Source organism: Urocitellus parryii, chromosome 10, assembly GCF_045843805.1.
Source record: "Urocitellus parryii isolate mUroPar1 chromosome 10, mUroPar1.hap1, whole genome shotgun sequence".
Taxonomy (NCBI): Eukaryota; Metazoa; Chordata; class Mammalia; order Rodentia; family Sciuridae; genus Urocitellus; species Urocitellus parryii.
This window is the reverse complement of record NC_135540.1, coordinates 27,515,781-27,528,818: the sequence shown is the minus strand read 5'-3', so window position 1 is coordinate 27,528,818 and position 13,038 is coordinate 27,515,781. Positions and strand designations below refer to the sequence as shown.

At 40.5% G+C, this 13,038-nt stretch overlaps 1 protein-coding gene across 9 annotated transcripts in view; it reads right to left on the bottom strand.

Annotated features, from left to right (window-relative positions):
- Tmem131l (transmembrane 131 like) overlaps positions 1–13,038 on the bottom strand; it is a 166,018-nt gene that overhangs the window by 41,496 nt on the left and 111,484 nt on the right. For all 9 annotated transcript variants that reach the window (XM_026384757.2, XM_026384760.2, XM_026384761.2 and 6 more), the window contains 7 exons: positions 11,695–11,764; positions 10,585–10,702; positions 8,886–9,027; positions 7,392–7,501; positions 6,078–6,150; positions 3,125–3,252; positions 1,350–1,492 (listed from right to left, as the gene is read on the bottom strand). In XM_026384757.2, the coding sequence (XP_026240542.2) occupies positions 1,350–1,492; positions 3,125–3,252; positions 6,078–6,150; positions 7,392–7,501; positions 8,886–9,027; positions 10,585–10,702; positions 11,695–11,764 (784 nt within the window). The remainder of the gene's footprint in view (positions 1–1,349; positions 1,493–3,124; positions 3,253–6,077; positions 6,151–7,391; positions 7,502–8,885; positions 9,028–10,584; positions 10,703–11,694; positions 11,765–13,038) is intronic.

Sequence of the window (13,038 nt, the reverse complement as noted above, 5' to 3'; positions counted from 1 at the left end):
GGTTTCTGGCTTATAACATCCCTGCTCAAGGAAGGTCAGTGAAACTAGAATTTCTCTTCCCTAAGGCATAGATCTTCCCTGTCTTTCTATCTCTGACCTGGCCATAAAGAAAAGCACTCTCTAATTTCTCCTTATCCAACGGTAGGTCCTAAGACCCTCCTCATTCCGGAGGGGTCCTGAGGAGGGCTGCGCCGAGAGGCCACGAGGCAGCTGAGCACACAGACCTTACTGGCCTTCCCCACTAAGCCCACTGACGAGGTCATATCCTTTTTGTCTAAGCAATTTTGACACCAGTGTCCATGCTTCAATCACGGACGTGCAACAGAGTCTCCACAAAAACACAGGGTTTGGGGAGTTTCTGGATGGCTGAACACAGGCTATGGGGAAGAGAATGAGCAACATACATGTCGGGAGGGCAAGGCACCCCAACTCTACAGGGACAGAAGTTGCTGCACTCCGGACCCCTCCACACCCCGCTCTACGTATCTCTTCAACTGGCCGCTCTGCCTATATACTTTAAAAAAATCCTTTATCACCAACAGCGTGGCACGTCCCTGAGTTCTGGGACACACTCTAGCAAGTTAATCTAACCTGAGGAGGGTGTTGTGGGAACCCCAACTGTGGCCAGGCATGTAGAAGCTCCTGAGGCCTGGTCCTGGGGTCTAAAGTAGGGAGTGTCTTGGGAGCTGAGCCCCCAACCTGTGTGATCGGACGCCATCTGATGCAGAATGCTTGCTTGCTGGAGCAGAGAAACCCCACACCTTCTGAGGTCACAGGAGTGACCTGTGGTGGGAACATATGGCAAGAGCCACTGAATTTGAGCTGGTTTTTCCTTCCCTTTCTCCAGCAACCCAGACACAGAATATTCCCATCATCACGAAAAGTTCTGTTGGTTCTCTCCACTCATCACTGGTCTGATTCTCTTTAGCGAAATTAACAGCCTCATATGTGTATCTTAGCAAATGAAAAATGAACCACATAAAAATAAAATAAAGATGTTGTGTCCACTGAAAAACTAAAAAATAAATATTAAAAAATTCTCTAAAAAAAAAATTTGAACCTATACTGTTAATTAAACAATATTACTTAAATAACACACTCTTTTCCACATTCTGTATCTGTTACTTAAGTTGAATACCTCTCATAGCTATCATTTAAGCTAAATATCTAAAGCTACTATTTTGACCTAGGGTACCAGCCTACATATGCTCAAATGTTGGCCTGATTTAATTATTTTCATCAACAGAATGAATTTACTACACATTTTAAAAATAATCTTCCTATAGCATCCTTTCACTCTCGGCTTTAACACCAGGCCTCCCATCAGACAGCCAAGCATGTGCACTCACGTCGGCGACAGTCCATCAGCGTGGACTCAGGCACCTTAAATCGAAGTGAACCCCCTGCACCAGGAAGCCTTCCACCCACTTTCAGTAGTTCTCTTGCTCCGAATCCTTCCACACCGATTATGTCAATAACAGTCAAGTTATTCCTACAGCGAAAGGAGATAAAATTAAAAGGGATTACCTCCCCGTTACCAGGTACAGTGCACTCAAAAAGAATCAACTTAAACAGCATGGCACCTCCTGCCATCCAACAGAATAAGGGTGGCCACAGGCACAGGAAGCGGCCCAGGGCAGCAGCATCCATGAAGCTGACCTCAGCAGGAGTTGGTGAGCAATCATGACTGCTCTCTAGCCACGGGCCACAAATGGAACCTCAGATTTTTTTAATAATAGGCATCAGGGTGGTGATCAGATACCAAAGAGAAATAAATTAGTAGACACAAATAGTAATAAGTTTAGACAAAATAATGAAAACTATTTACAGGGTGAATTGGGATATTTCATAGTAATTGTGACAAAAAGACATTCTGCCTTAGGGATGAGTCTAAAATAATAAGATGCTATTGTTTCTTTTGATTCCAAGATTTAAGATTTTACCCCACAAACAGCATACATCTAAGTCAAATTCTTATCAAATAGTAATGAGTGTCTGCATTTTCATTAACTGAAACCCTGATTTCTAGGATGAAAAAATTAAGTGAAAATGATGTTTAAATGATACATACTAAACTGAAAGCCAGTATAATGTAGATGCCACAGAACAAGAATTATACAAAATAACAAGAATTATACAAAATAACACTGAAATATCCCAACAAATATTTAACCACTTAAAAGGCTTAAAGTGATGAGGCCTTAGATGATGGATAATATTAATGGAAAAATATTTTGTCTATCAATACAGAAACCACCCAAAGTGAAAGAACTGCTATTAAAAATTTAGACTTTCTTTTTGAGTCTAAGACAGTGAAGTTTATCTCTGCACTTCCTATGACCTTAGCTCTTCAACACTAATAAGTTTAAAGTTGTCATAAGTCAACAGGGCATTAAGGAATCCTAGTTAAAAGGCTTAAAAGAACAAATTCTTAAGTTTATTTTAGCACACTTTCTTTTTGGTAATATTCACTTGTAGAAGAACAAACTTTAAGTTATAAGAATTTTTTTTGGGGGGGCCAGTTGATCCGATACTAGAAAAACTTTTTAAAAATCACTAAAATGTCGTTTATTAAAAATGCCATTTGTGTTTGGCTTATCACCAATGCAGAGAGCTTCAACAGAGGTCTGTTATTTACTGTATATTTTTGAAAGAAGACTCTCAGAAAGATGACCTAAAGATGAAAAAAAAAATTTAAGTTGAAACTGATTTAGCTGCTTAAATCAGTTAGCATTTAGAAGAGGGAACAAGAGCTAAGAGCATAAGGAAAACATGTCTTGAAGTGATTTATGCTCAAATACTGTTCAAGGAAAAGACAAAGGGCAAAATTTCAATTATATTTCAATTATTTTTCTATGCTAAGGACAGAGCAGTCTATCAGTGTGCACGTGTATGTGTGTGAGCTCTGCACTGGGCGAGATGCTGAGTAAAGTGCAGTAACCCGTTGTAGGCATGAGACACGTTCTCTATTAGGAGAGGGCAACCGAGGTACCTTGATGGCCCCTCTCCACTGCAGCTTTCTATCCTGCAGCACAACCTCTTCACTACAGAATGCCTGAGAAGTGCATGTCAACCACTAGAGAGATTGAGACAGACAGACAGATTGTGACAGGGACACACCTACCGGATCAGTATGAGTGAGGTAACTTTTCCATAGTCAGCCGGGGTGAAGACTACACCAACCCTTTTCATTTCCAAAGGCTGCAAGTGCAAGTGGAGGGTGCCAGACCTGGGTTCCTCAGAATGCACACCCTGCAGATTACCAACAACACAGTTAAACCACTCAGTTGTCCACAGAGCAAGTTTCCATGTTCATTAAGTGCATTGTGGGGTATAAACATGATGGCTTTTGTTTTAACTTCCAGATCTGACCAATCTCATCAACTTTGTGTGCATGTGGCGGGTAGGGGTGCTGGGGGATGAACCCAGGACATCACATATTACACAGGATAGGCCAGCGCTCTACCGCTAAGCTCTACTCCAAGGCCCCCATCCACCTATCTGAACTTGTTAATCCTGATGACTTCTTCACATGATAAAATGTTCCTAAGCTGATAGGCAGAGGCTGCAGGGCAATCTGAAACCAATGCTGGGAAGGGGATCTGCTTCTTGGCTTGGATGGGAGTTGAGGTTAGAAGTCCTCCATACAGAGATGTTTCAAATGGAAAACATCAATCAGAAAACTGACCAGAATGTCTCTGTCCAAATATGTCTTTGCCCAAGCAATATGAAAAGACCACCCACCCTCTGCTGGACAACCCTAAGATACCTTTAAATACTGTATTTAAGTTTATATAAAGAAACCATCTTTTTTTATATTCAGTCTCTCCAGTCAAGAGAAAGATCTTTATTTCTTCACATCCTCCTCTACTCTGGATTCTCCAAGATTTCTTTCTCTGAAAAATCTCATGTTCTAAATTGTAATATTTGAGATTTAATTCTTTATCTTCCTGCTGCCTTCTCTCTAGAAACTATTTTTTAGAGCTGTCGTCCTACAAGCTGCAGGAGTATTTCATGTTTCCTATGTTTTCAACTTTTAAACTTGTGGAACTCTTCAAGTCTTGCTCTCACGTCCCATGCTATCTGAAAAGAATAAATGGTGACGGTATTTGATTCATTCATTAGAACTATGAACTCCAGGGAGCAGAAAACCCTGCTTTATACACAGAATTAAAACACTGAACAAAAATGTTGCTGATTTCTGGTATTAAATTTATAGTAATTATAACACCATTTAATTAAATGTTGTTTTTTTTTTTTTTTTGGTAGGTGCATGCCAGGTATTGGACTACTTAAGAAAATGTAAAAATACCAAACAATCTATTTTACAAAGCTTACTGGAAATCTTCAAACATGAAAGATGAGGCTCAGAGAGGTTAAATAATTTGTCCAAGCAAGGTTACACAGGTGAAGCATGGAAAAACCAGGATTCGAAACTTTGAGTGTCCAATTCCATATACTCAACCCATTAAATCCTAGGATCCTATATATAAAACACCCATAAAAACTTGCTCAATTTAGGTTTTTATATACATAGGACACTGGGACATAATGAAATTGATCAAAAGGACTGTATTTCTAAAGCAAACCAAAAAAATTACAATGTTAAGAATCTTTCTCTACCCTACAAAGAGTTTTAACAATTTTTATTAAAATTGAGTGTCTTCACGGCACTGATACTATTCTTTTTGACAATATAATAAGTTAACAGTGGTCAAAATTTTCCTTATTGCAAAAGTGTGACATTCTTTTTTTTGCTACAGTGATTGAACTCAGTAGCACTTTACCACTGAGCTCCACCCCCAGTCCTTTTTATTTTTCATTTTGAGACAGGGTCTTACTAAGTTGCTGAGGGTTTCAATGAGTTGCTGAAGCTGGCCTCAAACCTGTGATCCTCCTGCCTCAGCCTCCCAAGTTGCTACAGAGTGCATGCCCCACAACAAGGTATGATATTCTCAGGAAAAATCTACACAGGTTTTTCCAAATGAGCTATATTATGCGTTCAAATATAACTAGAATATTCAGATATAAAAGAAAATGGCCTTATTTTTTCAATTTCAAACTACATATAATTTAATACCAGTATGGCAAAACATCTCTTAGTATTTTGGACTAATTGCCCCCCATACTCTAGATACTGCCTGGTAGAAAATGTCAGGAACCCTGGGCTTCCAAAGGAGAACAAAACCACACCCCAGTGCAGGCTCCAACCCTGGCAGTGCTGCCTAGACCACTTCACATGCTTACTACTGTCAACAAGTCTCTGTCAAAAATCCACTTGGAAATCTGCTTTCATTTGTTTTGTTTGAACTCTCTGTGGTCCTCTTCCCATTACTCCAGTTAAGCTAGAGCAATAGTATACTTTTAAAGGGATAGAGAAGAAAATATCCAACATATTAAGTGTGCATGTACCTCTATGTGTGTGCATTCTTTATAACAGATGCTCCCCTTTTGAATTGATTTCAAACATACAATATCTGTGAAACCAAGACTCAGCAATATGAGAACTACTGAATGAAAAATAAGAAATCAGGCTGCTGAGTCCCTACGCTCACAAATGTCCTCGCCACGTGACATTTTTACTCCTAAGTATCTGAAAAGACCTCAAGATTGCCCCTTAAGATGGAAAATCCCTTTATAAGTGAGATGAGAACCAAAGAAATTGGGTGACTTGCTATAAACATGAAGGATGACAGTAAGAGAAGATTTTAAAAATGCATTTGCTTTTACCTTATCTTGCCCTAAAAAAAAAAAAAAAAAAGAATTAAGTGGGCCAAGGAATCTTATGAGATCATAAATTCTGGAGTCTCAAGTTTTATGGTTTTCTACATAGGTCTGACTCCATTGTTATTTCTTCATTCACGTGCATCTAAATCATCAAAATGATTTACAGACGAACAGGAATCTGACTCTAACTAGTTAATTGGAAAAACCTGCTATGCGTCTTTCATGCCTAGAGAATGAACATAAGAAAGCAACACACAGTTCACACAGCCCTCTGAACACCAAGAGATGGGCCACTTGCTTCTGTGGCCAGTTTGTCAACATTCTTTTTTCTACTGAAAATGCCATCCTACCCGGTAAGAGCAAGCTTTGGTGAGCTGGAATTCACCAGTTGTGAAATTAATCGTCTGCATATCAGTGCCAAACCTACAAAGCAAAAAAAAAAACAAAAAAATTTAAGTTTAAAATAGCATTGAGATCTGCCAATGAAGAATGAATACATAATACATGCTTATGCACATGCACATTTACACACAGGAATGCATGTGTGCGTGCATAAACAACTCATCCTGTCTTGACACTACCTGTCTCAGCCCTGCTTCCACACCCACCCATATCTGGTTTACTCCAAGTGCTCAATGAATCTTATTCAATGAGTGACTCTGACATGCTCCTTGGCAGTACAGAAACATATGGAGACAAAAGTGCTAAGTATAAAGCTGTTTATTTCTTCTCCAAATGGTTCATAGCTATGAAACCCAAAAGGAAGTGATTCTCAACCAAAGGCAATTTTATCCCCACCCCAAAACATTTGGCAACGTCTGCAGACATTTTGGATGCTGTGGCTGGGGAAGCCCTTTAGGAGGTAGAAGCTGGAAAGCTGCTGAACAGCCTTCACTATACAAGACAGTTCTTCCTCCAATACACAAAGAATCATCTGCCCCAAAATGTCAACATTGCTGAAGTTGAGAAATCTGGGGACAATGGCACATCTTCCTAAACGAAAAGTTACTAACAGTCTACATAAAAGTGTGATTATGTGAAAACAAGATACAATAGGCATGAAAAAATACTATCATTCTCTTGTTTTGTAACTCTAGAGTAGAATATACAAGAACACTAAATCTGTCTTTCTTTTTGTGGCACTACTGACTGAACCTTAGGCCTTGTGCATGCTAAGCAAACACTGTATTCCTCTCTGTACCCATGGCCCTCTTATTTTATTTTGAATCAGGGTCTTGATAGCTGCCCAGGCTAGCCTGGAATTCCAGTCCTGCTGCCCTAACCTCCCGGGCAGCTGGGATTATGGATATGCCACTGACCCTGGCTTTAAACTCATTCCTGAATTAACCAAAGATCATCATGATTTAGATTTTCAATTTTAGAAATATGCATGGAAAAGCATAACGATACAGGTTCCCTAATTCAAAAATGCTCTGTTGGGCTACAGACCCAAGCCAGTGACAGGGAAGGTGCCAGGTAACACCCAGAGCCAGGAACATCCACTGAACACCTGCACCCAGGGACAGGGCACCCCAGATACACAGGCTGATGGGTTCACAGTGCGCATGCCCACATCCAGAGCCTGGGAGAAGGCAGCACAGGCCTTCCAACAATTCTGAGTCCTAAAGGTGTTTCCCAAACTGCCCACCAGAGGGTCTTCCTACCATTTGTGCAGCAGGCGTGCCGCGGCTTCGGGTTTCGGGTACAAGGAGAGAGGCAGGAGCTGCAGGGAGACTGGCAGCGAGGACGGGTTCCTCACCATAAAGTACTTCACCTAGACGCGAGGAGAGGAGGGTGAACACAGTGAGGGACACAGCATCCTCCCAAGACACTCCTGAATCTCATGGCAACTACGCACAGCTCCAACAGAGGGGCAGCTTAGAAAATGAACTGAACGGCCCTTCAAGAAAATGTCCGTGTGTGGGCGGGGCTGGAGCTCCGAGGCAGAGCACGTGCCTAGAGCACCACATTAAAAAAAGAAACGTACATAGAGGCATTCTGGCCACCTCCAACTACAAAAGTTTTGTTTTTTTCAATGTCCATGTGGGCTGAGGGTGTAGCTTCGTGGGAGAGCAAAAGCTCTGCACAGGACTGATCCCCAGCACCAAAGGGAAAAGAAGAGAAAAAAATGCTACGTCATGAAAGGCAAAGACATGATGAGAATATCAGAAAAGACTCGGACTACCATGACAATGCGGTCAGATCCTGGGGTCATCCTGAGCCAGGAGGGAGGAAAGTCACCATGAGTGGTGACAGTGAACTCCCTGGAGAAACTAGAATACAGACTGTACACTGGGTAACATTAGGTTGATACTTCATTTTATAATTTTGATCATTATATTCTGGTTACATAGGAAAATACTTTTAGAGGGGGGCTCATGTCTCATCCGCTCAAATATGTACATGTGAAAAGGGAGAGGGAACCATGATCAAGCAAGCGCGGCAAACATTAAATACCGATTCATCTTGGGGAAGGGCCACTACTGGGAGGAGTTCTTGGTGCTATTCTTAGAACTTTTCTCTGGGGAGAAATGACTTCAAAAGGAAAAGTGAAAAGGAAAAGCAAAAGCAGTCTTAGGTGGTCATCCCCGAGAACTCAACCAGCACCTACTAAGGTGTGCGCATGTGTGAAGGCAGTTCCTGGCCATGAGACCTAAAGGGAAGTCTGCTGGTGGCACCTCTTTCCCTTTGTCCCACCTCCTGACACCCTGGGTGGACGGAAGATAGCATCCACAAGGAAGGAGGACAACACACTCAGGATAGAAAGTACACAGACGGGCGGAGCCTAGGTCCCCACCGTCACCAGAGCAGCCTTGGCTCACTCTGGACTTCCTTTGAGTTCTGGTTATAAAACCCAAGTCCTGTGTTAGCCAAGATCTTCTCTGTGCTCAGTAGCTGAATGTTTTAACTCCTACATTTTATTTAGGAAGCTCATATTCAATTCCAAATCTCTTTGTCCAATGTATTCTCTGTCTCCTTAAAATTTCACTCCCCTTGTTCTGTAGGGCCTTACTCAAGGTGCCCTTAGAGCATTAAAGTGTGGACTTTAAATTGATTTTGGTTCTGAAACATCTCCAGGCACAATTACTCTGGTGTTCTGAAGACCTCAGCGTTGTGGCGTCACTGGCAAAGACAGGGGAAGAACACACTGTCCTCACCACACTGTTCCTCAGGGCAGTGGCGCTGAAGTTTAACACAAGGCCAGGCTCCGCAACCAAACGAGGCAAAACGGAAACAAAGGACTCTGACTCCTTGGGTTTCTTCGAGTGGGCGAAACGCATCATTCCTAAAACGTTCCTCCTGTGCAAAGAAATTATTTTGGAAAATAATTTTGACATTCAAAAGGAAAACCATTCAACACCACTCCCACCACAAGGAACAAAGGGTCCTGGGGAAAATGGCTTGTGCTGGGTTTAGGAAGCAGAAGGTCTCAGACTGACTCTCTGTGGGGACTGAGGGCACAGCTGGGTGACAGGGTGTGTGCTTAGCAGGCATGGGGTCTTGGCTCAATTCCTGGCAATTCCCCCAAACCACTCAACCTAGAATGTTCTGTTCCCATGGAGAGCATGAAAGGCTCCGAGAATGATGACGATGTAGCAGAAAGACACACAAGCCACGCTGAAGGGCCCCCATGCCAAACTTGGGACAATTGAGCATCAAAAGCAAAAAAGACAATAACTGAGTACAACATGCTAACAAAACTATAGGGATGCTGGAAAAAGAGAGGCTCTTTTTTAAAAACCAAACAAAACAATATCTCACAATAATTGTAGAATGGACAAATGGAAACATCCCTCCCCATCTTACAGCCATCAGGCTAATGTCACTGATTCAGACAGTGATATTCCTTGAATTCTAAAACCATGGGATGAAGGGTCTTTAGGGAATGGCAAGGGTAAATGATATCAGATTATGACAACCCAGCTTTTGATTAATCACTAAAGGAAAAAGGTGCCGAATGTGGAGAGACCTGTCACACATCAGCTACACCACATAATTCACCCTAACCGTGCTAAAACAGACAGATTAACATTCACATACCTCCTGAAAGGACACAATAATATACAAGATCAACCAGGTAATTCACATTCTTGCTAAAAATGTTTAGCCTGAATGGAAACTTGAGGAACCAAGCATAAAAACTGATAGTGTGGAATGTTCTTACAACTGGCCTGGATTCGACAAAACTTGTCAACATGATGAAAACTGAACAAAAATGGGGTACTAGTCTAAAGGCTACCAAAAAACCAAGACAGTCAAATGATCCTGGTCTACAAGAAAGGAAAAAGACAAAAATAGAGTTGCTGGGTCAGTCAGGATAATTTTAATACAGACTGCCTATTAGGTAACACAATTATGTCATTATTGAGTGGGCTGGGGACAGAATGGTGGTACAGTTAAGAGAATACCCTCCTCAGGAAATAACCATCCCAAGAAAGCACTGTGGGCTGAAGTAGAATAACAGCACTTTCCTAATAAAGCACAGAGGACTGAAGTATGCTAATAATGAAGATTTTCCTAATGAGATATCGAGGGCTGGAGTAGGGTGATATTTACAGCTTCACTTTCAAATGACTCAGCAAAAAGTGCGACTATGTGAACACAGGTATACACAGAGAGTGGGGGTGGGGGGTGGGAGGGGGTAAAATGGGAACACAGGGGACAATCTGGAGCCAAGGACCATGTGAGGGGTCAAGGCACTAACCCTGCAGCTCTTCTAAGATGTGAAACTTTGTCAAAATAAAAAGATAGAAATATCATCAACCACCAAAAATTAAGGAGTGCAATTTGAAAAAAAGGACCATGTGGTAGTCTTCCCACTGCTCAACAACAGAGAGAGGAAGATGAGAGACACACCTGCAGACTCTGCCACTCTTGTGTTTCTTCCAACTTTCATACAAGTTATTTGCAAGTTCCAAATCCACATCCCAGGTAGACCAATCCAGAGAAAGGGCCCCATCCCAATTAGGGTTTTCTAAAAGTTAGATCAGATTCAATATTTAGATTTACAGAAAGTACGACTCAATTCGTTAATAATACCACCAACTAACCGTTAGACTTCTCAAACCGAGAGGACAATAGAGTGGATCGATGCCACTCTTCTCCTCTCTTCTTTACTAAAAGTCCCTCTAACTCAATGGCAAATGATATATCAAATTAAACAAACATGTAAAAAACAAAACCAAATCGATTATGTAAAGGCATTAACATAAAAGACACATGGTTCATGAATACAGCCTGAAACAAGTTAAAATTATACTTGCAACATTTTAAACAGTTTTAAATCTAAAATGCAAAACTGTTTCCATGGACATGTTCCTCATCACTGTCTTGAGTCTTTCCACATACTGTAGAGTACAGAGGGAAAAGCCCGCCTAGACCAGGAGCTGATCCTCTACAAGGTGCATGTTGTTCACCTCACCCTACTCATCTGCTCTGTGCTAAAGAGGGGATCAGTAAGAAAAGAACTCTCCCAAAAGAAACATCTGTCCTTTAAAACTCTTAATTATCTTAATAAATCAAAATGAAAAAAAAAATAAAGCCCCAAGTTAGAAACTGCTTCCATAACAACACTAATGGCCTCTGTCACACATCATGATCAGCACTGCCTATGATATGTTTATGACTCTATCATTTATGCTCTTTTACAAAAGAATCATAATTTTCTAATTTTTCCTGGTGACAAGGCTGCTATGATGATCAAACAATATTTTTTTTTTTTAAAAATCCCTTAAAAAAGCATAAGCTACTTAGGAATAAGAGGGCATTATTTACACAGTACCCTATGTGTGTCTGGAGGACTCTAACAATTTCAGGTTGTTCTGTCAGTGATTAAGCTAAGAACAGAATATGATGCAATTACTTTTGAAAAAAAAATTATTCCATCTACAAATGCTAACATCCTTCACTGCTTCCCACTTCCCCCAAATTGGAGTTCTACAGAAAGCCTAAGGGCAAAATACTTACCTGCTTTTGATTTTCCCATGAAATAATGCATGCCACAATGTGCTATCACTTCAAAACCCAGACTCCCTTCCTAGATTGAAAAGTAATATATGAATAACTTAAAACACAACACTCAATATAAAAATCCCAATGCACTAAAATATGAAGCAGACACTGGCCTCCTCCTCAGTGAACTCCCCTTTAACCAGATGTCAAACAACTAGAAAGTGAGGTCTTGGTTTCCTTTCTCCTTGAATCTGTTCTGAGAACTCGGCGCCATCTCTCCCAGAAGGGCCACTAGAGCAGATCCTGTACAACCATTACAGCCCATAATGACAACCGTTGGGCCCACAAGACACAGCGCTGTCACGTGAATTAAAGATGAAATTAGTCTCAGGACATTCCTAGTGGCTTCTGTCTTTTTGGTTTTTTGTTTGTTTTTAATTGTCCTCTAATCCTCTGAGAAACTGTTTATCCATCTAAAGAACTTCTTGCTACTCAGGGCATTTAATGCCCCACTTCTCAGTTTGGGGAAGAACAGACTTGCTACTTCCTCATGCACCTGAAACCTGCCTCCTGCTCCCTCCCTTGGTCACTCTTCTTATATGCATCTCTTGTTTAGAAAAAGGAAATTTCTAAGAAATCTTCCCTGCTCAAAATATGGATAAATGAAATTAGCTTTACATTTTTTGTCGAGTTTGATTTGCAAGGTCCTACCTTCACACTTACAGCCTAAACATGAACATTTCTAACTATAAAATATCAACACCAATAAGTGAGAAAAATCATAAAGATGGTTGCATGAATGTCTCATAGTGAAAAATTAGAACCCAATATTATATAGAATAGCTTGGATCAAAAGGAAGCAATAATAAGTAAATGAAAAGAAATAAAACGTTAAGAAAAAAAATGAGACATGATTAAGATAATCTAAATTAAACACACTTTACCCAGATTTTAGAAAACATTCTCTTGTGAACTCTTAGGCTTTCGACTTGTCCCATTTAAGAAAATTCAAGGATTATAAGCAAAACTCAAAGTCACTTAAAAAGTGGTCTACCTAAAGCATTTAAACCAATGTGATTTATCTCAAGGCAAGGCCCTGAGTTTCATCCAAGGCACCACTATATTAAAAAAAAATTTTTTTTGGAAACAAATGAAAATGAAATCTATTTACATGCTTATCTTTCAATAATCAATTGCTTCATGAAAAATAGACTCTTTCCAAATAAAAATTTCCAAATCTGAAAAAACTGATCTAAGATTGGCCTGGTAATGGCCTTCAATTTCTTAGGTGGCCTTAAAGAACATGAACTTAACCCTGTTAATAAAACCCAAGCACCGTAAGTAAAAAGAAGCAATAAT